Source organism: Neophocaena asiaeorientalis, unplaced genomic scaffold (genome assembly GCF_003031525.2).
Source record: "Neophocaena asiaeorientalis asiaeorientalis breed wild unplaced genomic scaffold, Neophocaena_asiaeorientalis_V1.1 scaffold889, whole genome shotgun sequence".
Classification (NCBI taxonomy): domain Eukaryota; kingdom Metazoa; phylum Chordata; class Mammalia; order Artiodactyla; family Phocoenidae; genus Neophocaena; species Neophocaena asiaeorientalis.
In genome coordinates, this window is record NW_020171798.1 from 182,156 (window position 1) to 206,352 (window position 24,197).

The 24,197-nt window shown below is 43.5% G+C and overlaps 1 protein-coding gene across 1 annotated transcript in view; it reads left to right on the plus strand.

Annotated features, from left to right (window-relative positions):
• The window catches only part of FAM107B (family with sequence similarity 107 member B), a 210,020-nt gene that overhangs the window by 74,241 nt on the left and 111,582 nt on the right, over positions 1–24,197 (plus strand). The window contains exon 2 of the mRNA XM_024738117.1: positions 3,915–3,975. Coding sequence (XP_024593885.1) covers positions 3,915–3,975 — 61 coding nt within the window. The remainder of the gene's footprint in view (positions 1–3,914; positions 3,976–24,197) is intronic.

The window sequence follows — 24,197 nt, forward strand, 5'->3', positions numbered from 1 at the left end:
TGGTTGAATCCACTGATACAGAGGGCTGACTGCATTATGAATGCAGGGCCTGAAACGCTTCTTGTCCCCCTTTGAAACATGAGCTGAAAGGATGTGGCTCCAGAGCTCCTGTCTGTGCAATGAAGGAGGAGCCTGGGAAGTGACACACAGACAGAAACAGACAAACGGAGAGACTGAGAGAAAGAGAGGACCCTGGTGATACTGTCTGAGTACCAGACCAAATTTTCATCCTTTACAACGGCGATTCTCAAGCTTGAGTGTGTGTCAGCATCACTGGAAGCGCTAATGAAGAATCCGGAGGCCTAGGGATGTTGAAGTGGGAAGGGGTTGGACCCTCTGTATTTGTGCCACACTCTCCAGGTGATTGCGTACACATCAAAATACGAGAACTACAGCTTTACAAAAGCATGCGATCTAATACACCTCCTCTTTTGCTGTAGCTACTTAGGTTTCCAACAAGCAGACTGGGAAAAGCACCTAGGACTTTCTGGCACCACGTAGACAGGGAATAATGCAAATTTCTGGTCAAGGTCCCAGTATCCCTGATCTTGGGTGAATTGCAGGTTTTACTCATGAGGAATATTCTCCACGGACCCAGTGGTGGCGGGAGCGAGATTTTGAAGTGGTTAAGATGACTCCTCCCATCTTTCTGGGCTCCCCTGCATCTACAGTTATCTGAAGGGCATTCCCTGAGCTGGAAGAAGTTAGACGGCAACCTAAGCTATCAGGCAGATGGCAGAGGAATGGGGAAATAAACAACAACTGAGTAAAGACAAGTTGCAGGACTCTGGGACACATGGTATCAGAGCCCTTTCTCTTCCTTTTGCCTTTGCATCTCATCGCGTGCTGGGTTCATTCTCTTGAGGTATCTCATGTGATGTGACTATCACTAGCTCTGGGGCTCCATCCTGAGGGGTTCAAGACTGTAGGACATCCACCAACCAAGCTGAAAAGTCCCAACCTCCTCACTCTAACTAGCCTGAATTAGGTTATACCCTCTTGCCTGGGTTAACCCTGTGGCCAGGGGATAGCAGCTTTTACCAGAAGGGGGTGGGTGGCTGCTGGCTGGGCAGACAAGAGCCGCCCCATCTCATATTAATAGTGAGTCATGTGGTATTCTTATATCCGTCACCTCATTTGATCTTCACAGCAGCCCCACAAAAACATAAACTATATTACATTTATTAGCGTTGATGGGGAAACTGAGGCTCACAGAGTTCCTACACGGCAGAGCGGGATTTGAACCCTGGCTGTATTTTTTTTTTTTTTTTTTTTTTCCCACAAATCATGGGCCAACATGTCTCACTTTAAGTTTTTTTTTTTTTTTTTTTTTTTGCACCACACAGCATGTGGGATCTTAGTTCCCAAAACAGGGATCAAACTCATGCCCCCTGCCCTGGAAGCACAGATTCTTAACCACTGGACCACCAGGGAAGTCTTGGCTGTATTTTTAAGAAGAAAAAGAAATATAATTGCTCACTTAGGCCCAAAAGTCCATGGTTAAGCTCGCTTCAGGCATGGCTGCATCATGGGCTCTAATGATATCATCAGGACTCAGTATCAGTCCATCTCTTGGCTCTTCCTTCCTTTGTGTGCGCTTCTGTCCCAGCTGCATGTGACAGCAGCAGCCCAGTCCTCACTCCACAGTTGTCTCAGGATTTGGGACCAGTGGGTAAGAATAGAAGCCTGTTCCTGGAAGCGCAGAGAAAATCTCTCATTAGCCCAGATGGGGTCACATGACCACTCTGCACCAATCACAGGGAAATGCAGTAGACTGATGGGCGCAGCCCCGGGTCACATGACCACCCCTGGAGCGGTGAGGAGGGAGGGGTGTGTGTGTGTGTGTGTGTGTGTGTACCGAGGTGGTTTCAGAGGAACCACAATTCATTAGGAGGTGGAAAGGACGACTTGAAAGAGGAAATCAGGACACACTTATTAGAAAGTGTGAGTGAATGCCAGGCAGCAACATCAACAGATGTCTACTACAGTTGGACTGTTGTCATTTTATTCTAGCTTTGCTGGGAAAAAGCCAGTAAGAACAAATTCAGCAAATCACAGACTTGCACTGAAGAGAAGAAACTCAAGAATCTACGGAGCTCAGCCTTTTTTCTCTAAATAGAACATAGTTTATACTATTGAAGACAGATGCTTGTTTATTCTATGCTGAGAGCTCTCTGGCCAGGCGGATTCCAATTACCCTTCCATCTGCAGATCCTTCCAGGGCTTTGCAATTTTTACTAATTAATGAGAAGACTGGGGGAGGGGAAACTTAAAAGCTTGGAAGAAAGTTAAAGGGCTGAGTTATTTCACAGTTCTGGAATTCAGAGCAATGTAAAAAGTAAACTGTCCTATTGGCTCAAAGGAGAATCCTTTCATCCACGAAACAACTTTATTTAGATTATTTTGGTGTGTTGAGAGACTTTCCCTGTGGCTATATTATAAAATAACTCCTCACGTTTTTATTCTGTTGGGCCTTGTGAAACAAGAAATTATTTGCTGCGTTTAGTTGCTGTGTAATGGGGCTTTTCTATCATTTACATGTCCTTGGTATCTATTAATTCACATCTTTTTAGAAATGTAATTGTGGAAGCAACTGTCATTAAAATTTCTTGTAATGTATAAAATCTAGGTAATGGGACCGAAGGCCTGTTTGACCAAATTGCCAGTGTCAATACAATTTCCTGGGTTTTAAAAGTAGGAAAAATTTTTGAAACTGGTCCCTGGTGGTAAACATTTGAAGATGACTTTTGATCTCTGAAAAAAAATGTGTTCCCCAAAACACAGGTGAAATCAATTCCTTTCTGAGTTGATACTGATGGTGATTTAATGAAACTAATCTTTATGAATTAAAAAGGATATTTATTTATCTTACTAACCAAGTTTGAGAGTCTGGCGGTTTCTCAGCCAGATGAGATATTACCTAGGAGCTGCACACTTAGAACAAATTGGGCTCCTATGATAAATAATGTCAGTTTTTGAGTTCCATTGTTCCACTCTGTTGGAAAGTCATTATCATTTATGGAACCCTACACGCATATGCTTCACTTTGGTCCAGAACATCTTCCATTGCGCTAAATTCTTAGGAAGAACAAAATATGTGCAGAAAGGGTGCCAGCCTAGGGAGGAAGCTGAGTAGGGAACTAGCTACAGTATAATGCATTCATGAGATGTTGGAAGGAATCTTTCCTAAAGATTAAGGTCCCACAGATTTAGTTCATACAGGAACTCAACAAATATTTGTTCAAAGAAGAAAAAAAATAAGTAAAGGTATCAGCATAAAATCACCTTGCAGACAAAATTAGAAAAGCCCCATGTAGACATTCCTCTTAATTTACACCTCCCCACCTGCCCCTCCTAGCTGGACCTACTTTGACCAATGCTATAGGAGTCAACATTGTCATTAAAGAATGTCATACCAGAACTCAGAGAAGAATGCGTTTGCTCACCTTCCCAGAGATAAAAATAACTGTGAGCTGGGACAGAATTTTCTAAGGCACACGAAATCAGCCTTTTCAATTGTGAAAAAGGAAACATAATTCTCTTCGTTGCATCATATGTACTTGCAGAAATGTTCTCCCACAGAGAAACCCACCGCACTGTGTTTAAGTAACTGATGTCCCCAAATGTATTAGTCACAGAGAACATCTGGGTTGTACAATTCCAGGGGCAACAGTCAGACGCTTCCACGTGAATGGCACCGTGGAGTTTGTAACCCAGCACCCACATAGTTATTCTTCTTAATAGCTGTTGTTGAATTTGTTGCTTCTCTGAAGCCTCAGTTCATAAGGGCGTGGTCTAGTTTTTTCAGAGCTTCATCTCATATTAATCAGTTGGTTTGCAAAAAGTGTTGCCGTAAATTAATGTATTGTTTTTCTTTTCTCCCTGTTTTTCTGGTCTGTGGGACTGGAATTCAGGAAGAAGAGGGATCCCCAAAAGAACCACAATGCCTCGGGTCGGAACGGAAGATGGCAGCAGGTAGAGTCCATTCAGGGCAGTGCCTCCTTTTCTGGGCTACTATTGTTGACAGCAAGGCTCGCAGAATCCGAAAGCTCTGCAGATTGCAAAGGAAAATCTGTATGTTCCCAGTGATTGGAAACATGACTGGAAATGTCACTTGTGATCTATTCCAGGCACGACATCTGGATAATCTGGTCATGATGCAGAAAATAGCTTCTTTTCTTTTTCTTCTTCTTTCTTTTATTGATTTCAGTTCTTGCTGAACAAATACTTGCAATGAAGTAGACGATGATAATGATGAAGCAATCTCAAATTCAGTATTACTAAAATAAGTCGAGTAGTTTTTTACTGGAGTATTTATGATTACCTTGGAAAATGCTATCTAGATGCATTTGCTGGTTTTTTTGTTAGTGTATAGTTAAATATGCAGCTTTGCTAAAGCTATTTACCCCATAATAGGACTTCGATTAAGATAATATGGAAAGAAACAAATCATGAGTTTATAACTTAGCTTCTGCCTATGATCAGTAATGATAATGAGATGTAATGGTCATAAAAATAAACATTAGTTGAATGGACCTCATAATAATGAAAGCTAAATCTTAATACTCTCAGCTTCTATTTTCCAATGGCTTTAATTTGTTGTTTTATATGATGAGGGGTTAGAAGAGGGCTCCAGATGTGTTGGCTGCTCATAGAGGGTCATGTTCTTGTAATTCAATGAAAATCAGGCAACAGAATTAAGAAAATAAAAATGGTAACAAAAAGATTACGCACAGTGTGGGGGGGAAGTTGGCACCCTGATCTGATTTACATGGAGGAGAGACAATTAGCAATTATCCAGCTCTAGTATCTCCCTCTACAGCCCTCCCAAGTGTCTACCCTCACCAGTAACAGACATTGCTTTAGTTGCAGGCCTCTTCTTTTTTTTTTTTTTTTTTTGCGGTATGCGGGCCTCTCACTGCCGCGGCCTCTCCCGTGGCGGAGCACAGGCTCCGGACGCGCAGGCTCAGCGACCATGGCTCACGGGCCCAGCCGCTCCGCGGCATGTGGGATCCTCCCGGACTGGGACACAAACCCGTGTCCCCTGCATTGGCAGGCGGACTCTCAACCACTGCGCCACCAGGGAAGCCCATTGCAGGCCTCTTCTGATTCTCTCCCCTTGCAGATCTTTGCATGACTGACTCCTTCTCTTCAGGTAGTTCTCAGCTGGAATGTACAGTCCCAGAAGCTACCTTGTCATTCCTTGAAATCACTCTTCATCCCATTGCCCGTTTTTATTTTTTCCGTAACACTTATTAGGATCCCAAATCATCTTTCTGTTGATTGGTTTCTTTACTTACTGTCCTCTCAAGAGATTGTGGCATAGGAGTTGGGTCTGGAAGGAGAGATACGAAATCCATTTGTGAAGAGAGACACATTAGCTGGTGTGTTTATAAAGTGAAAACCAAATACTGTAAGTTGAATCCAAAGTGATATCTATTTGGAGTTCTGCCCATTTTTTTGCTGATGACCTGATCCTTTGGCAGCTGTCACCTTATCCTGAGGTCTATAATTTATATTTGCAGGGGCCACCCAGGAGACAATGACGGGTTAATTGGGAGTGTATTTAAATTTTACCGCCATCATTACCTGTCCTTTGAGCTCTAATAATTCGGCATCTATGTACGTTTGAGGTTTTGTTTAATATGACCTGCCTGTAATAGACAGAACACTAATGCCTACTCAGAATCGGGTAGCGTCCCCCCTTGACATTATGGGTGATGTAGCTTAGCAGATAGAGTAGCGCATTTGTAACAAGTCCCTTTTAATGTGATACAGCATGGGTTGCTGTCACCTGGTGCTTCATTTCAGCAAGACCAGCGCTGGGAAGTTTCATTAGGTGGATGAGGTTTACCTTTACCTCCAGCCGGCCCTTCTGGTGCCCTGAACCTCTTCAGTGGGGTTGCTCCCCACTACCTCATCCCCCAGTTTCTCTACCTTCAGAAGGACATGCAGTCAGGCTCATACACCTCGGTGCCCGTTAATTCACATCATTGTGTCGCTTCTTGTTCAGCCTGTTGGTATTTTAAGCCACAAATCTACCTGTGGAATGAAAACAATATGGTGGTGTTAGAGGGATTTTAAACACCAGCAAACAAGTAAAGAACAGGGGCGTTTCTGGCTCCAACCACGATGCCTAGTTACACACTTTCTCAACCTGAGCATTGGATGGCCCCGAGTTATGGGGCCATGCAACGAAGATTCCATCAGACTGTGTGTTCCTTCGGAGCAGGGATTATGTCTGTTTACAGGTGAGGTTAGATCCTTTATCGAAAGCGCCATTTTAAAGAATTATTATATCCTTCTGATACAATATTCAAGGCAAAAGTAAAGAAAAGGATGGGAAGCTAAACTGGGGTTAGGCTTATCACTCTGCACAGACCAGGAAGAATGAAGTACTGGACCCATGAAAAATGGTGGTGAGATGGAGGTATTATGGTGAAGAGGTTTCCATATACTTAAGAGATCCTTTGATGCGGCCGTGATGTTGCTCATATAATAGAGAAAAAAAAAGCAAAGATGCTTTACGGATAGTGACAAGGAGGAGGCTGTAATTCCAACCAGGGAGAACTCTACGTCAGCAAGAAGGCGCGGTCTGAAGCCTGACGACGTGACCCCATAAGCCAGTTATTGGAAGGTACTGAGGACAGGGTAGGAACTAGTCTACGCGTTCTCACCTGGGTGTATGCCTTGTTTCTAAGCAGCTACTGTATCAGAGTTGTCAGATTTTTGGTCTGCATGGCTCAGGCCCCCCCCCCCTCAGGTCCTTCTTTCCCTGGATAATTGCTCTTTCCGTTTTTCTTCTCCATGGAATGTGTTCCTTTCCCGAGCCTCCTGTGATTGCTCTGACTTTTTATTGTAGGGAAGAAATTATATGAGCCGCCTTCATTTAATCTCTTTTTATTCTACTGAAAGGCCCTTGGAACAAGGCAAGAATCACACACACATACAACAGCTTATAAAAGGCATCGATATTGAATAATATGAAAACTGAGCATTACTTTTCTTAGTACAGAGACTCAGGTTTATAGCTGACAGGAAAAAACAACAGATCTTGCTTAGGCTAACCTTATTTGTAGCCAAAGGAAAAGATATTATGTAGTACCAGTTTTCTAGAAAGAGGGAGATGAACAACTTTTCAGAGGTGGCCCATCATATCTTAATTTATTCATTCATTCATTCCCTTGTGGGCAATGAGACCAATCTATGGGACAGCTATGCTTTCTTGAGAGAATTCTTTTTAAAAATTATTTGGATCCTTTCTGATGGCTACGTTTCCCAAAAAAAAAAAAAAAGTAATACGTGTTTTAAAAATGTTGGCTCTATCTTGCCACGCATTGCTTTAGAAGCAAAGCCAAGTACTTTTGAATGCTGAAACAATTTTAAATGTGTTTAAAATCCAGGAAGACTTTGTGGAATCCTTATTAGCTTTTAGTTTGCATTCACCCTGTGCTGTTAGGGCCCCGAGATTGCAACACTTTGTTCATAAGAGGCGAGAAACCATCTTATGACTGTCAAAGAATTTCATCTGAATGTTCTCCTTTTGCTAAAGGTCACCTAGGGTGGAGTGGGCCCCAGCACACTTTCAGAGGTGGCTGTCTGTGTCATCTGCACTTAGTCAAATTTTCATTTCCTGTGGTTTGTAGGTTCTTCAAGCGTAAAGTAACGAACCCCAAACGGTTACAGTTCTTTAACTAAAAATGGATGCGATAAGGGAAAATATATGTATTTTTTGTAACCTTTCTGGGGAAGTGAGACCAGGGTTCCACTCTGCAGCTTCTTAAGCGACGTGATGTTACTGTGTGTGTGAGGCTGGGCCCCCGAGGAGACTCAGAAGTCAGGCTTTCCGGCTGAGAGCCCTGGGAGGTGACGAAAATGAGACCGAGCCTCTGATAATTCAGACAAAATGTCTGCTTTTACTTTCACATCATAGTAGAACCGTCCAAATGAGGTTTCTGGCCCAGCCAACCGTATTTCAGTCAAACTCCATTCTGATCGCGCCAAAAAGTTATCTTCCTCACTGATCTTTCTGAGGCTCCAGCCAATGAATGGAAAATTGTTCAGGTGGGGGAGTTAGAAAACAGGAGCGTGGTGTGCCTCCTTTATCCTGAATTGACTTTCTTTCCATTCTCTGAAACTTGGAACAGATAATCTGAGGATTCCTGGGAGGCCTTTTATTAGAGAAAATGCTACTGGGGTTTGTAGATGACTTTCAGCAAAGCCCTTATCCTTTTTTTTTTTTTTTTTTTGCGGCACGTGGGCCTCTCTCTGTTGTGACCTCTCCCGTCGCGGAGCACAGGCTCTCGACGCGCAGGCTCAGCGGCCATGGCTCACGGGCCCAGCCGCTCCGCGGCACGTGGGATCCTCCCGGACTGGGGCACGAACCCGTGTCCCCTGCCTCGGCAGGTGGACTCTCAACCACTGCGCCACCAGGGAAGCCCAAAATCCTTATCCTTAAACCCCTTTATGGGACTTTGCTACCATACTTTTATTTTAGTCTAAGGAATCCCACTATAACCGTGTCTACTTCAAATAATAATGATTAGATGTTACCTATCATGTACATTCTTCTGAAGCAATGATAGCAGCAACCTGCTTGCTGCTGGAGGCTCATCAAAGGAACAAAGTCCTCTGAGGGTGACACATTCCCTATTCCGAGAACTAAAACCCCACTGGACAGGAGGTCATGGGCTCTAACACGTATTCGTAGAGAGGAAGATGTTTCCAGAATTTACTTACAGATTCTGCATTATCAGGGTCAGTAGGAAAAAGTCTTTCTTTTGCCTGGGTTTTCTTCACCTGTGAAGTCAGCTGGACTTGCCCTAGAATCCGAGGAGATGTTTCTCTGGTGACTGGGGGTGGGTGGATGGGGCCGGGGCTGTTGTTTGCCTCTGTCAGGAGAGGGTGGCCAGCCACGGAAGGCTTCATGTCTGCGGTGATGGGAGACTTCCTGGCCTGCCTATTAAAGTATGTCTGTCGGCTCCCAGCTCACTACCTTTTGCATCGAGAAGGTGTCAGATGGAGGAAATCGGGTTTCCAAGTTCTCAGCGCTCTCCTAGACAAAAAGCTCTTAAGTGATGGTACCACCCACGTCTCTGAAACCACAGCGTATGTCCTCCTCAGCATCACCCAGAGAGCAGTCTTGGCTTTTTCTCCTCCACCCATGGGCAGAGAGCTAATCGTTTCCAGATCTTTTATTTAGGAAATTCAACAGACTGCTTATTGTTTGTAAATGGGAAAATACAAGTTTAAAGAAAATGAGGGTTTGCTTTAGTCCTCTGTGTTCAAGGTATACCTGATTCATTGTTGATTGATGGGCACCTGTGCCTTGAGGAGAAGCAGAAATGCACCTGCACAGCTGATGGTTGGTTTTGACACTGTGCGTGTGTGCGCGGTGAGACACCCCGCCAGCTTTGTCTTGTACTACTCTCCATCCGATCCTATGTCCCCTTAGCATAGTGGACATGCAGTCAGAGAGCTTTCCAGAAGTTCATCCAGGTCATAACGTCAATCAGTTACCAGGAATGAAATCTTCAGTGTGGTAATACTTGGAGCAGAATTGCCTAATGTGTGTGTGTGTGTGTGAGTGTGTGACAAGATGTGTTTCTACCCTATTTCACTTTCTTTTATTACTTTGTTGTTTGGTTAAAATGTGTTATTGGGTCTTCGTAAGAACCCCTTAGAGGACAAAGAATTGGGAAGGTGACATTAATATACAAAAGCAGCAATGATTAAAGTAGCACGTGCATTAAATAAATCAAACTGTACAGCGATGCTCTTTAAAGGTTTCCATCCTGGGGGAATCTCTCTACCCCCTTCCCACTTCCCACTTCCTTTCCCCGCACGTGAATAAGAAGATGGCACTTGTGTTGCATGCAATGTAGTTGGATGCCCACCCAGCTCTCTCCTGGGAGTGTACCTTCCCTCCTGTTCTCAGGATATGCGGAGCGGAAAAATCACCATCTAGAAATTCCAGCTGATTATTGTCACAAAGGCTCTGAGGAGAGAAAACGTGAAGTTTTTACATCTCACAGATTGTTGTCATTGTTTTTGTTGCCCTTTACCCATGTTTCTCTGCAAACGTTTCAGTAAAGTGGCATTTTTGGTCCCGGGGCCCCTGAAATCAGCTGCTTTATTTCCTTGCTCTCCCTACCTCCAGTTCAACTTGGCTTCGTGGCAGCCGTACTTTGCTACACGCTTCAGTGATTCCTGGTGGATCGGCCACTGTTCCCGAATTTGTATATTGAAGGGGGCACAGGGTCAAGCAACATGGTTAAGAAGACAATGAGGGACTTGTCCTACAGCTGCTTTGGGGCATCACTTTATGTAATACTGGGAAAATGTGATTGTCCGCATCAAAGACCGGGGAGGCGGGATGGATGAAGTTGGGGGTGCGCCCTGTCTCCCACCTTCCACTTCAGCGCACACCTGCCCCGCTTCCGGCACCTGCAGGCCTCTGCCTGAGGCTTTCTCTTCCAGAACATGCTCTAAGACCCCTCAGGAACAGCCCTCGAGCGATCACTGGTGGGACTTGATGAACCGCTACCTCTGCTCTCTGGCCCCTTGGGGAGCACAGCTGGGGAGCACGAACCACGCCGGCTCCCAGGGTTGCCCCGCAGAGTCAAGCCCCAGTCACCCCCGGAAGTAGCTGGCTGGATAAAGCCCAGTGCCGGCTGCCCCCCTCCCATCTCTGCACCCCACTCCCCTCCTGGTGTATCCTCCACCTCCTGCGAGGAATCTGAACTAAGAGAGGGTGCCTTGACAGTCTCTGCACTGAGCTCGTCGTAACATTTTTTTTTTTGCGGTACGCGGGCCTCTCACCGCTGCGGCCTCTCCCGCTGCGGAGCACAGGCTCCGGACGCGCAGGCTCAGCGGCCATGGCTCACGGGCCCAGCCGCTCCGCGGCATGTGGGATCCTCCCGGACCGGGGCACGAACCCGCGTCCCCTGCATCGGCAGGCGGACTCTCAACCACTGTGCCACCAGGGAAGCCCTTCATCGTAACATATTTGAAAGCATCCATGAACCTGGTTGAAATCTCAGAAGAGAAAACCTTTCCAAACAAATTTTTTTTTTTAAATACCTAAATACAAAATAGCTGCTTTGATTACTACCTTATTAACTGGTCAAAATGGTGGCATTGCCAAGCTTCTTAAAATTCCCTTTTTCTGACTGCAGCCCTCTGTCCTTCCCTGTTCGCTGGGGATGGTTAACACGTTCAGCGTAGTTACTGATTGCATCCATGTGAATGAGAATAATCATCTACCCTGTTTTGAACCTGGTTAAAACCAAACAGCTCAGGAAAGAACACCTCTGGTTCCTTATCCTTCATCACGGAGAGATGACGGGAGGAGGAGACCATCACACATGATAGGAAAGTGTTAATGAACAACTTTCTCAAACAAAGTATAGCCAAGAGCTGATATTCAGTCTACGAGCTCCACAGATATCCAGAAACAGTGAGTAATTCCGAACTCCTGCAAGTTGATTTTAACTGCTTATGGCTGATGTTACAAACAGGGCCAACTCAGCTTATAGATGTGTTTTGTTTGGCCCACAGTCTTTAAAACTTTTTTTCAATCGGTTGTCAATGTTTAAAAAGTGGAAAATGTCATGTAAAAATCTAGGTCCTGATTTCTCTCGAGAAATTTGGCCAGAGACTGGTCAAACCAGGCTTGCATCCTTAAGTGATAAAAAAAAAAATCAGCTGGGGTTGCATCCTCTAGATGTTCCCTCCCCATCCTGCCTGTGGTTTGAGGAGCAGGTAAGATGATGCAGGGGCTGTTGCTATAGAAACAGGAGGGAATGCTCTTCAAGATGATGAGCAATTACCTCGGCCAGTGATCTTCACACAGTTCTCTGAATTTCCCCGCAGTGATGGTTTCTTCTTTGTAAGAGGCTAACACTATACTCTTCAGAGGCTTCTCATGATTTCAGGAATGGAGGATTACAAACATTTGGCAGCTATGCAGGGTACCCCCAGGAGAAGGAACCACGTAACGGATGGGTGCGGCTGAACCGCTAGAACTGTACTCCAGCTCCCACTTTGGTGACACGTGACGCTGGAGGACTCGGGGTCACCTAAGGGGCCACAGTCTTCTCCTCTGGGTCATCCTTTTGTGGGACTCACTGAGAGGGCTGCAGCCAAAGACTTCTGTTTCTGCCTATGCTCAGCGGGCCTGATGTAACATCCCTTTGTGAGCATTTGCCCATCTGGCTGTGCGCCCGGCACCTTTACATGGATTTTGATCAAGCATGACTCCTGTGTGTATAGTAATCGTGGAAATTTTCAGCTTTCCTATCCAGGGAGAAGTTGACAAAAGGGACAAATTGCACTTGGCTTTTTTTCAAGCTCTAGAAGCAGAACAGATGAAGGACTCAAAAAGTCAGGGTTTCGCAAAGACCCAATTCTGGTATTTGGCCATCACTGTGAACACTGGGGCATCCATGCATTTGGTCGCACAGTTCATCTGTGTGTTCAGCAAGGGTGTATGGAACCTGCTGCTATGCTGGGTACTGAGATAGGGCCTGAAGTCCTGCCTTCTTGCTTTTTTGTTCACCTGGAACCAGTTACTACCCTCAACCCTAATAGCCACGTTTCCAGAAGTTCGTGCTTTGCCATTTTTTCCTGTGCCTAGACTCTTCTCATAGCTGCCCTGCTCAAAGGGGTTCACAGTATGTAGTTCCTTCCGACAATCTGAAAAGGCTTCAGGAAAATGGATAATTGTATCACTTCCTTCAGGTGACTACAACTTTCTCTGTTCTTTACCTCCTACAACCGACTGATTTTATCCTTAGTTAATGTGGTCCAGCTGCCATGTTTGATTTTTGCATATTCATGATCACATCATCTGAATTGTTCTTTTCTAACAATTGAACATAAAACATCTGGTAACCGTGCCGACCTGGTACTTAACAATAATACCAGCTAACATTTATTACGTACTTGCAATTCATTAGGGACCTTGCTAAGTGCTTTACATGGATTTCTTATATGATCCTCTTAACAGCGCTATGGAATTGGTACTATATTATTCCCACTATGCAGATAAGGGAACTCAAGTTTAAAGAGTTCATTTATCCCAACACAAGTCTGCTTGAGTCCAAAGTCCTACCCTCTTAGCCATTTCAGCGACTCTGCAAATACCAAATGTCTTCTGGACAGAGTTAAGAATTTCTGAGCAGTACCATATATGAGAGGGTTGATTTTATGTCCTTCTGATTTGAGCAAGTTTATCAGCAGGGATCTTAGCTTGGGTGCCCTTTAGAAAGGTTAAACTTCCCGGTTTCTTGTAAGGGAGAGCCGAGGTAGGACGAGTTCTTGGAATTTGCCCTGGGCATATAAAGTCATGCTTTGATGGAGATGAAGTAAAGAAATGAGAGTCTTTACCTTTTTTTAAAAAGTTTGGTGAAGTTGAGAATCTATGTTCTATTTTTTTAGTTAATTAATTAATTTTATTTATTTATTTTTGGCTGCATTAGGTCTTCGTTGCTGCGTGTGGGCTTTCTCTAGTTGGGGTGAGTGGGGGCTCCTCTTCGTTGTGGTGCATGGGTTTCTAATTGCAGTGGCTTCTCTTGTTGCGGAGCACAGGCTCTAGGCGCGCGGGCTTCAGTAGTTGTGGCACGCGGGCTCAGCAGTTGTGGCTCGCGGGCTCTAGAGCTCAGGCTCAGTAGTTGTGGCGCACAGGCTTAGTTGCTCCGCGGCGTGTGGGATCTTCCCAGACCAGGGCTTGAACCCGTGTCCCCTGCACTGGCAGGTGGATTCTTAACCACTGTGCCACCAGGGAAGTCCCGAGTATCTGTGGTTTAAATCTACTTAACTCTATTGGGACATTATATTTAAATCTGGTAGAATCAAAAATAATAATAAACTTCCCTAAAACTTGGTTCTTCTATCCAATGGTATGATTTCTGTTTATGGTGTCACTATCCACCTTGGTTTCAAGCTTCAAGGCCAGGTTTGATTCCTTCTTTCTACTTAACCTCTGTATCCTTCTTATTGAGTTCCTTTGTCATGTTTCTCATATCTATTCCAACTTTTTCAGTCTTGCTGTTACACTCCCTTTTGGGTCATTACTCCCTCTTGTCCAAACTATTTTAATAGTTTCCTAACAGGCTTCTGTGCATCCGTATTTCACCTGCTCTTAAACATCCTACACACCACTGACAGAGTATCTATTCATCTATTAAAATCACCCCTAGGCTTGAAGGTCCAAGTTCAATTCTATAGTCTTGATGTAATAACGGAGGACATACCGAGAAATAATCTCACCAAGACCTCCCTTATGGCCCGTGATTTACAGTCATGTGTGGACATGTCTTACCCCTGCCAGTTGTTTATACAATACTTATATTCACCTATGCACAATTGCTCAATCCTATGGTAAGAGTGTATTTTGTTTTGTAGAAAAAACACCAAACTGTCTTCCAAGCTGTACCATTTTGTATTCCCACCAGCAATGAATGAAATTGCATGTTGGTCCACGTCCTTGCCAGGATTTAGTGTCGTCAGTGTTTTGGATTTTGGCCACTCTAGTAGGTGTGTAGAGGTATCTTGTTGTTTTTTGACTGGGTTGTTTTTATTTTTTAAATAACATTTCAATTTTCACTATGAGTATATATTATTAAATTATTAAAAATTTAGTCATATAGTAAAATGGGGAAAAGCTATTGATCTAATGTGAAGCGAAAAACAGAGGATATAAAATTATTTACCATAATTACAACTACAAAACACAAAAACCAATGCAGAGCTTTGCAAAATGGAGGGAAAGGAAACAGAATGCTCGCAGTAGTTGTTTACCTTTAGAGTCCTAGCTTCTAATACCATAAGTATGCAATAAAAATTTTCATGGTTCTTAAATACATATTGGAATTAGGGATGAATTAATCTATTTTCCAAATTTGCCATAATGAGATGCTACAAGTTTTGTAATGAAAAAAAGTAACTGTATACAAATAAGACTGATTTCACAACTCCCAAAACTATAACATAAGGGAAGGGGCTTTAATGTTGTTCATAAAAAGATTTCAAGTGTAGCATCTACTACCACGGGGCTTCCAGAAATCTCCCTCAAGAGAGCACACCCTTCCTTCTTCCTGTTTGGAACAGTGATGGGTAATCATGGTGGCCATCTTGGACCACGTGGCAACTTTGAGGATGAAACCACATGTTAAGGATAGTAGGGATAAAACACAGGAGAGGCCTTGGTCTCTGGGGCTCAATACCAACTCTGGACCTTTCTTTTATGTGTAAGAACCAGAAAATAGAACTTTCTGTCTCATATACACCACTGTTATTTTTGTTACTGTCCTTTGTAGCCAAACCTAATTGTCACTCGTGTTACTCTTACAAGACCAGGAAGCTTCTTGAGGGGAGGATGGTATCTGTGCATCTTTGTCTCCATCCTAGCACCCGGCACAGTGTGTGTAGAACCAAATCCTCAGTAACTCTTTGTGAAATGAAGGAATAGAATTCAAGGAACTTGGAGAACTGAGTGCGAAGCGCTGTGTGGGAGAATGTGGGCATCTGAAAAAGAGTGAAACGTGCTCTCTGCTCTCAAGAAACTGATAGTAAAATCGTGTGTGCACGTGTGTTTGTGTGTGGTCACTGTTTGCATCTGACACATCGGGGTAGATAAATGCGGGAAGGGGGTTAGCCCTCTGTCTCTTTGAATAAAAACAAGATGTCCATTCACTTCTTGCTCTCTCCTGGCATCCTTGGTTCTTCAGCGCCTGCTGGAAAAGCCAGACCTTGCCTGGTGTTACTGTCACGTCTGAGCTTTGAGAGCTCTTTCCTTTCCTTCGAAGCCTGAGAAGGATTATTCTAGTGATATGTGAATAGCTGTGTGTGAGCGCACAGGAAGTGGTTCCCTAGCAACAGGAACCTCCGACTGCCTCTGAGCCTCAGCGCGGTCCCTGCCTTTTGTTTTCTCTCCTCCGTCTCGCCTGTCAGCAAGTGGCCAGAGTGACTGCACCTGCTCTGAATTAGGGGGGCCGTTCAATCCCAGCCGTTCGTTTTCTAAGTCAAAGGGCCCTGTTCCTCTTTTGGTGGAGCTTCCTCATGAGGTCTGGGGCCTGTTTTGCTCCTGGTCAGACCATAATTACCTCAGATCACACTTCCTCTTTTGTCTTTCAGATGTTGACCAGAAATGGAAAATTCTGAGATGCCCGAGGAAAAATTTGAGTTTTTATGAAAAAAAAAAAAAAAAAAAACCCTAGTGTTTGCACATTATTTCAAATAACCTAAATTTCTTAAGGAAAAGTTTAGTAGACTCTTTTTCCCCTGAAGAGTTCATTCTTACCCCATTCTTAACTTTGTTTTTCCACAGAAGCCAAATTCTTCATTCCTTATATAGGTCAGCATGTCAATAGGAGATTGAATGCACAAGATGGCTGGGGAAATAAAGTATCTTCTTACAACACTGCCTCAGTCTAGCAAAATACTAAGTTCTAGAAAGAGTCATCCTTACTGGGGGCATTGATCCTCTTCCTGTTGGGGCCCCAGAGCCCTATTTTAGAAAGTGTAAATCTGTACAGACCGTAGCACATAGCTGGAGCATGGCTTCAGAATTTGCTGACTGGAAATGCCTTGCTTCATCTTTGAATAGTAACCTGTGTGAGAACAGAGATCTTAGAGAAGATGGTCATACATCTTTACCTACCAATTGGCTGGTATCAATTGGTAACATTGACTATCTGGCTCAAAGTGCTGGCAACAGGCAGCTAATTATAATTGAGCCTAACAGCCCCTAGAATTCTTATCTCTATAGCTTTTAAAATATTTTCATTCACTTATTCGTTTAACCAACAGATATTTCTAATTGAGGGTCTCCTATATGTGTCTACAGACCGTGGTGTGTCTTGTGGGAAAAACATGTCTGTAACCTTTGGGGGCGTTGTCAATTTGACAGAGGAAGTAAGACATGCACCCAGGTAACTATCAAGCAAGATCATAGCCTAAACAGAGATAAAACCATACAATTATAGACGTTCCCTTTAATTGACTCTTCCCATGAGACAGCAGTGGTGGAGACAGGGCGAACCCACCTTTCTGGGTGATCAAGCAGAATGATTATGAGTGAAGAGAGCTGAGAAGTTACATCTGTTCTGTAGACAAACAGAGGACTTAGTCTCCAAGATGATTCATCTAGCTCTTTCGATTAAACTTACATTTATTAAAACAACAAAATGAAACAGCAAAACCCCGCTGTGTTATGATATTCTGTTTCCATCCAAATGGTCTATTTTTAACCAGTGTTAAGAGCCTGACATATGTCCTCCAAAGTGGCATAAAACAGAAACCAGGAAGAGAATTTATCTGGGATCTGGGAAAAGTAAAACATAAACCCTAGCTTAGGGGAAATTTGAAAGGCCACTGTTTATCTTATTTTCCTCCCAGGCAGTATTTTCCACTAGTAAATGAGAGAGAAAGAAAAATGCATCTCAGTAGCCAAACCCTCTGGGAGCCAGGCTTTCTCGTTAATAGCCATATCCCCTACGAGCTGAGTCTATCCAGGGTAGACTGTGTGCATGGTCACGGCCATGGTCATGGTTAACCAGGAAAAACGAGTTATAAATCACTGGAGATGTGGGAAAGGAAGCACCCCCCAAAGGCAGACAGCCACAGTGTGTTCTTCCTTGGGCTGGCTGAGAATAACGGGGAGCAGACATCTAAAAGCCATTCTTTTTTTTTTTTTTTTTTTTTTTTTTTTTAACTGTATGCGGGCCTCTCACTGTTGTGGCCTCTCCCATTGCGGAGCACAGGCTCCGGTCACGCAGGCTTAGCGGCCATGGCTCATGGGCCCAGCCGCTCCGCGGCATGTGGGATCTTCCCGGACCGGGGCACGAACCCATGTCCCCTGCATCGGCAGGCGGACTCTCAACCACTGCGCCACCAGGGAAGCCCTAAAAGCCATTCTTAATACAGCCAGGTGACAAGCCATTGGGGATCATTTCTGACTTTTAAAGAAAGAGCCACTGCCTTCTGTGCAACTGACACTTATTAAAGACATACAAAGTGGAGAAGGCGAGACAGACCATAAGGGAGCCTTTTGTAGCCAAAAAAGTGCTTTGCACCCTAGGGCAGAAAGGACAAAAAGCTCCCAGTCGTGGAAAGTACAGAATTCCCCAAGGACGTGTCCTGAGTCCCAAGGCTGGGGCTCTGCTGTGACTAAGTGATTCCTAGGGCAGAGTTCTCTCTCCCCACCACACTCAGGATCTTCAATTGTGAACCTAATTGCTTGTGAGAAGATCTTGGCTGATTATTATTTTTAGGATGTTGTAAACAGATTCCCCACGACTTTTGATGAGTAAGTACCAGGCTGTATTAGTCAGGGTTCTCCAGAGAAACAGAATCAATAGGATGTGTATATACATTTAAGATTCTTTCAAGCTTAACATTTTTATTTATTTATTATTTTTTAAAAGTTGAAGTATAGTTGATTTACGATGCTTCAGGGGTACAGCAGGGTGATTCAGTTATACATATATATTTTTTCATATAAAATATATGAAAATAATTTTTAGATACATATGGGGAGGAGAGACAGAGAGAGAGGGGTTTATGATAAGGAACTGGCTCATGTAACTTTGGAGGTGGTCAAGACCCAGGATCTGAAGATCTGCAGATATGGGAGAGGCCAGTCCAAAGGCCAGCAGGCTCGAGACCCGGGAAGAGCTGATGTTTCAGTCTGAGTCCAAAGGCAGGAAAAATTCTCTCTTACTCTGGGGAGGATCAGTCTTTTTGTTCTATTTATGGCTTCAGCTGATTAGACAGTCCCACCCACATTCAAGAGGGCAATCTGCCTTACTCATCCTACTGATTTAAATGTGAATCTCATCTAAAAACCCTCACAGAAACACCCAGAATAGAGTTTGGCCAAATGTCTGGGCAACCCATGGCTCAGTCAAGTTGATATATAATTGATCTCTGACAAGCTTTGCCTCCTATGCCCATTCAAACAAAGTGAGGAAATTAATATTTATTGAGCTCCTACTAGACCAGACACTCTATGTTTATCTCTTTTTATAAATAAGGGGTAGGGGACTTCCCTGGCGGTCCAGTGGTTAAGCCTTTGCCTTCCAATGCAGGGGGTGCGGGTTTGATCTCTGGTCGGGGATCTAAGATCCCACATGCCTTGTGGCCAAAAAACCAAAACATAAAACAGAAGCAATAATGTAACAAATTTAATAAAGACTTTTAAAAAATTAAATAAATAAATAAGGGGTAATTTATTGCCCACTTTATGTAGCTGGGCATGAAGATGACAAGACAGAGGATGTATATAAGAAAGACCTCTCCTGTCTGTCAAATAAGAAGCAACATTTCTTCAAAACACAAACTTATAGTTCAGAAAACAAACTTAAAGAGATCAGATTTGTGGTTACCTGAGGCGAGGGGTAGGGGCAGGGGGAATTGAATAAAGGTGGTGAAAAAGTACAAACTTCCGGTTGTAAGATACTTAAGTACTAGGACTGTTATGTACACTGTGATTAATATAATGAACACTGCTGTACATTATATATGAAAGCTGTTATGAGAGTAAACCCTTAGCATTCTCATCACAAGGAGAATATTTCTTCTTTTCTGTCTATATGAGATGATACATGTTCACTAAGCTTCTTGTGATCATCATATCATGATGTATGTCAGTCAAATCATTATGCTGTACCCCTTAAAGGTGTACAGTGCTAGGGCTTCCTTGGCGGCCAGTGGTTAAGAATCTGCCTGCCAATGCAGGGAACATGAGTTTGAGCCCTGGTCCGGGAAGATCCCACATGCCGCGGAGCAACTAAGCCCGTGCGCCACAACTACTGAGCCTGCGCTCTAGAGCCTGCGAGCCACAGCTACTGCAGCCCGTGCGCCTAGAGCCCGTGCTCCGCAACAGGAGAAGCCACCGCAATGAGAAGCCCACGCACCGCAACTAGAGAAAGCCCGTGCGCAGCAACGAAGACCCAGCACAACCAGAAAATAAATTAAAAAAAAAAAAAAAAAAGATGTACAGTGCTAGATGTCAATTACATCTCAATAAAACTGGGAAGAAGGAGGAGAAAGAGGAGGAGGAGAAATTTTCCGCATTTTGTAGTAAATACAACATACCAAAGCCTACATATGTTCAACATTCTTCATAATACTTCCACAATCATTTATTGAATTTCTCATTAAAATTCCTTGAGATCAAGTGGGACAGATATAATTTTCACTTTGCAGGTAAAGGAACTGAGTCACAGAGAAAGTAAGCAACTCGCTTACAGTCACATGGAAAATTGGAAGCAAAACCAAGATGCAATGCTCACGTTTTCTGATTTCCAATGTAGAGGAAAACCTCCACCATGCTTGTAATATTTATGTCTGCTAACGCATGTGGTGCTGGTGGGCCTTCACAGTGGCAGGTGTCATAAGTGGGAAAGATCATGAGCTTCCAAGTCAGACAAGCTGGATGTGGATCCCATGTCAAGCGTGGGTTGCTTCACTTCGGGAAAATTCCTTGGCTGTAAAATAGGATAACGACACTGACCTCATCAGCTAGGTGTGAGGGTAACACGACGTAATATATATGGAATGCACAAGGCCAGGTACACGGTAGAGGATTAAGAAGAGAATTAAGTAAGAAGAGTGTCTAGACCATAGTAAGCATCCAATAAGTGTTAGCCCTCATCGTGACTACCGTGTGCTGTTGTTGCTGGTCCCCAATGTATCTTGGCCTCTCCCTTCCCAGCTCTGCCACCTTACCACACTAACAAGATTAGGTAGATAAAGAGAGAGAATAAGACAGAGGGAGAGGGAATATCCTTGCTTCTTATGCTTGGTCTGTCTTCCTCATTACTGGCACCATTAAGTCATTTCTAAATATGTAATATGACAACAGCTTTAAAAAATCTTACACTGGACTGCTCTTTTCTTGTGTCTTTACCCAAAGTGACTTTGTTTAAATCTTCCCTTGGAATCATTTGCTGGCTGCCTGCAGTGGCTGCTGAGGTCCTGTACCTGAGGGTCAGTCATCTGAAACTGGCCTAACTTGGCTTTGCATCTCTCTGTCTAACCCAGGTACAGTGCACGATACAGCAACTTGTATTTGTCCAAACCAGTGTTGGCTGAAATTATTCAGAGGTCTTACGTGTCAAAAGATCCCAACTCTCCAAATGCATTTTATCTATTTACCTTTCAAAATTGGAAGTTATTATACAGCTTAGTAATTTGAGCCATTAGTAATGGAAAGTACCAACTTGGTTATTCATCCATCTGAGAAGAAACAATTGGATCATAACTCCTTTAAGCTCCAAGTTTTCTATTTAAAAAAGAGAGAGAGAGAGAGAGAAAATGGGAAAATTATGGATCTGGGCATTTCCCTTGGAGGAAAAGGATGTACCAATAGATTTGGAGTATTTTGTCTCCTCTGGCCTCCAGGCTGGGAATCACTCACTAGCTGTGTGGCTTTGGGCAGTTTGACTACTTTGCTGATCTGAGCCTCAGTCTGCTTGTCATTAAATTAAGGGATTGGGATGCATCACCTATAAGATATCTTCCTGCTTGAAAATTCCATCATGCTAGCTAGGGTTTATGCAAGGTGCTATCCTAGGAAACCCAACAAGCAAAAAGAAAACTCATTGGTTTTATTTCATTTGGAGGTCATCACCTCTTTATTATCCAGTATCTGCCACCCAGTCAGGTCATACTGGGCTCCTATGAGAGCTCTACTGGTCCAAATTTGGTCAGATCTCTGCTTTATTTGCAGGAGAACTAAAGCAGATGAGAATTTCCCTTAAGAGACGTGGATCCAAAGAGGGTTCACCTAGGATGTGGTAATGTGAGCAGTGAAGGCAAATTAAAAAGGGCAATCAAGTACCTCCTATAATTCTGGAGAAATCATTCACTCTTTTGACCAATACTTACTGAGAGGCAGTATGGTATCGAGACAGGCTGGGACCTGGGACCCTTTGCTGCAATGCTTGCACCTGGACAAACATCTCCTTAAGCAACAAAATGCAAAGAAACTATAAGGGACTAAAAATAACTGCATGTGTGTGCAGTTGGGGCAAATTATGGACAAAAGATACAAAAAGACAAAAAAAAGGACAAATATTGTATGATTCCATTTATATGAGGTGTCTAGGGTAGTCAGATAACTTATGGTTACCAAAGGGGAAAGGGGGGTAGGGATAAATAAGGAGTTTGGTATTAACATATACACACCACTATATACAAAATAGATAATCAACAAGGACCTACTGTATAGCACAGGGAACTCTAGTCAATATTCTGTAATAACCTGTAAGGGAAAAGAATCTGAAAAAGAATATATATATATATATGAATCACTGTGCTATACCCCTGAAACTAACACATTGTAAATCAGCTATACTTCAATAAAAAATTTTATAGAGATAAAAAGTAGAATGAGAATGGACTTGAGGACACAGGGAGGGGAAGTGTAAGCTGGGACGAAGTGAGAGAGTAGCATTGACATATATACACTACCAAATGTAAAATCTGAAGAGAATCTGTGCGCCACTTCTGAAGAGCCAGGAGCAAAAACAGGGTACTTACTGCGCATGCCCCCTGCACACAACACCACCAGAGGGGTGGGCAAAACACCTAAGCCAGCCCTCCAGCCCGACCCCTGGACACACCCCTACCTTCACCCCATGTAAGGGACCAGCTCCCCTGAGCCTATTAACTACCATTCTACTTTTTTTTTTAAGAAACTACAATTATTTTTATTGAAAAATGTGAAAGTAAAATATTATATTTATTGCATTTTTTAACATCTTTATTGGAGTATAATTGCGTTACAATGTTGTGTTAGTTTCTGCTGTACAACAAAGTGAATCAGCTCTATGTATAAATCTATCCCCATATCCCCTCCCTCTTGAGCCTCCCTCTCACCCTCCCTATCCCACCCCTCTAGGTGATGATGTGTATATGTTAATCCCAAACTCCTTATTTATCCCTACCCCCCTTCCCCCTTTGGTAACCATAGTTATTTTACTACCCTAGACACCTCATATAAATGGAATCATACAATATTTGTCCTTTTGTGTCTGGCTTATTTCACTTAGCATAATATCCTCAAAGTTGATCTACATTGTAGCATGTGTCAGAGTCTCCTTCCTTTTAAAGGCTGAGTAATATCTTATTGTATGTATCTACTACCTTTTGTTTGTCCATTCGTCTGTCAAGGGACATTTGGGTTGTTTCCACCTTTTGACTACTGTGAATAATCTTGCTATGAACATGGGTGTACAGGTGTCTGTCAGGTCCCTGCTTTCATCTCCAGAAGTGGAATTGCTGGATCACACATTAAATCTATGTCTAAATTTTAGGAACCACTCATTTTCTTTTTTTTTTTTTAATTTTTTTGTTGTGCTGTGAGGCATGTGGGATCTTAGTTCCTTGACCAGGGATTGAACCCACGTCCCCTGCAGTGGAAGCGCGGAGTCTTAACCACTGGACCTCCAGGGAAGTCCCTGGGAACCACTAATTTTCCACAGCAGCTGCACCATTATACATTCTGTTAGCAGTGCACAAGGTTTCCATCTTCTCTACATCCTCACCCAACGCTTGTTCTTTTCCATTTTCCTGATAATAGCCATCCTAATGGGTGTAAAGCAGAAACTCACGTTTTGAGTAAAACAGTACTTTGCTGTGTAAGGCTGTCTTGTCCATCGTAGGAGGTAATATCCCTGTTACTCCAACTCACCCACTGGAGGACCACTGGTGGAGAATACTGATTTTTTTGTTTTTATAAATTATGAGCAACAGCTAAACTTTCTGTTGAGTTCTTTTAGCCTCAGCAGGGCTGCATGAAGTCTAGCTGTGCAGGGAGAGTTTAAAGGTCAGCCCAGAGATGTGAGCAAAGTTTATGTCGAAAATTTGAGGCTCCCCTCTCTCCTGTTCTCCTTTCCCAGATTTCTCCACCTCATTTTCTAGCTGACGTGGTTTCCCTGCCTCCGTCCTAGGGTTCTTTAGCCCAGAAAGACTGCCGGTTTCTATTCAAGGTTTTGCCACTCTTCCCTCCCCACCCCAAAGGAACCATCTGACTTCAGGCTAAAGGCTACACAAGTACGAAACTCAGCTGGTGCCACTTCTGTCCCAAATGTGGACACTCTTCTCCAGGTATGACCTGCTTTTTGGTCACTCACCAAGCCTTCAGTGGTTGTTTTAGGATTTTATTTGAAGTTGACAGTTGTTTTCTG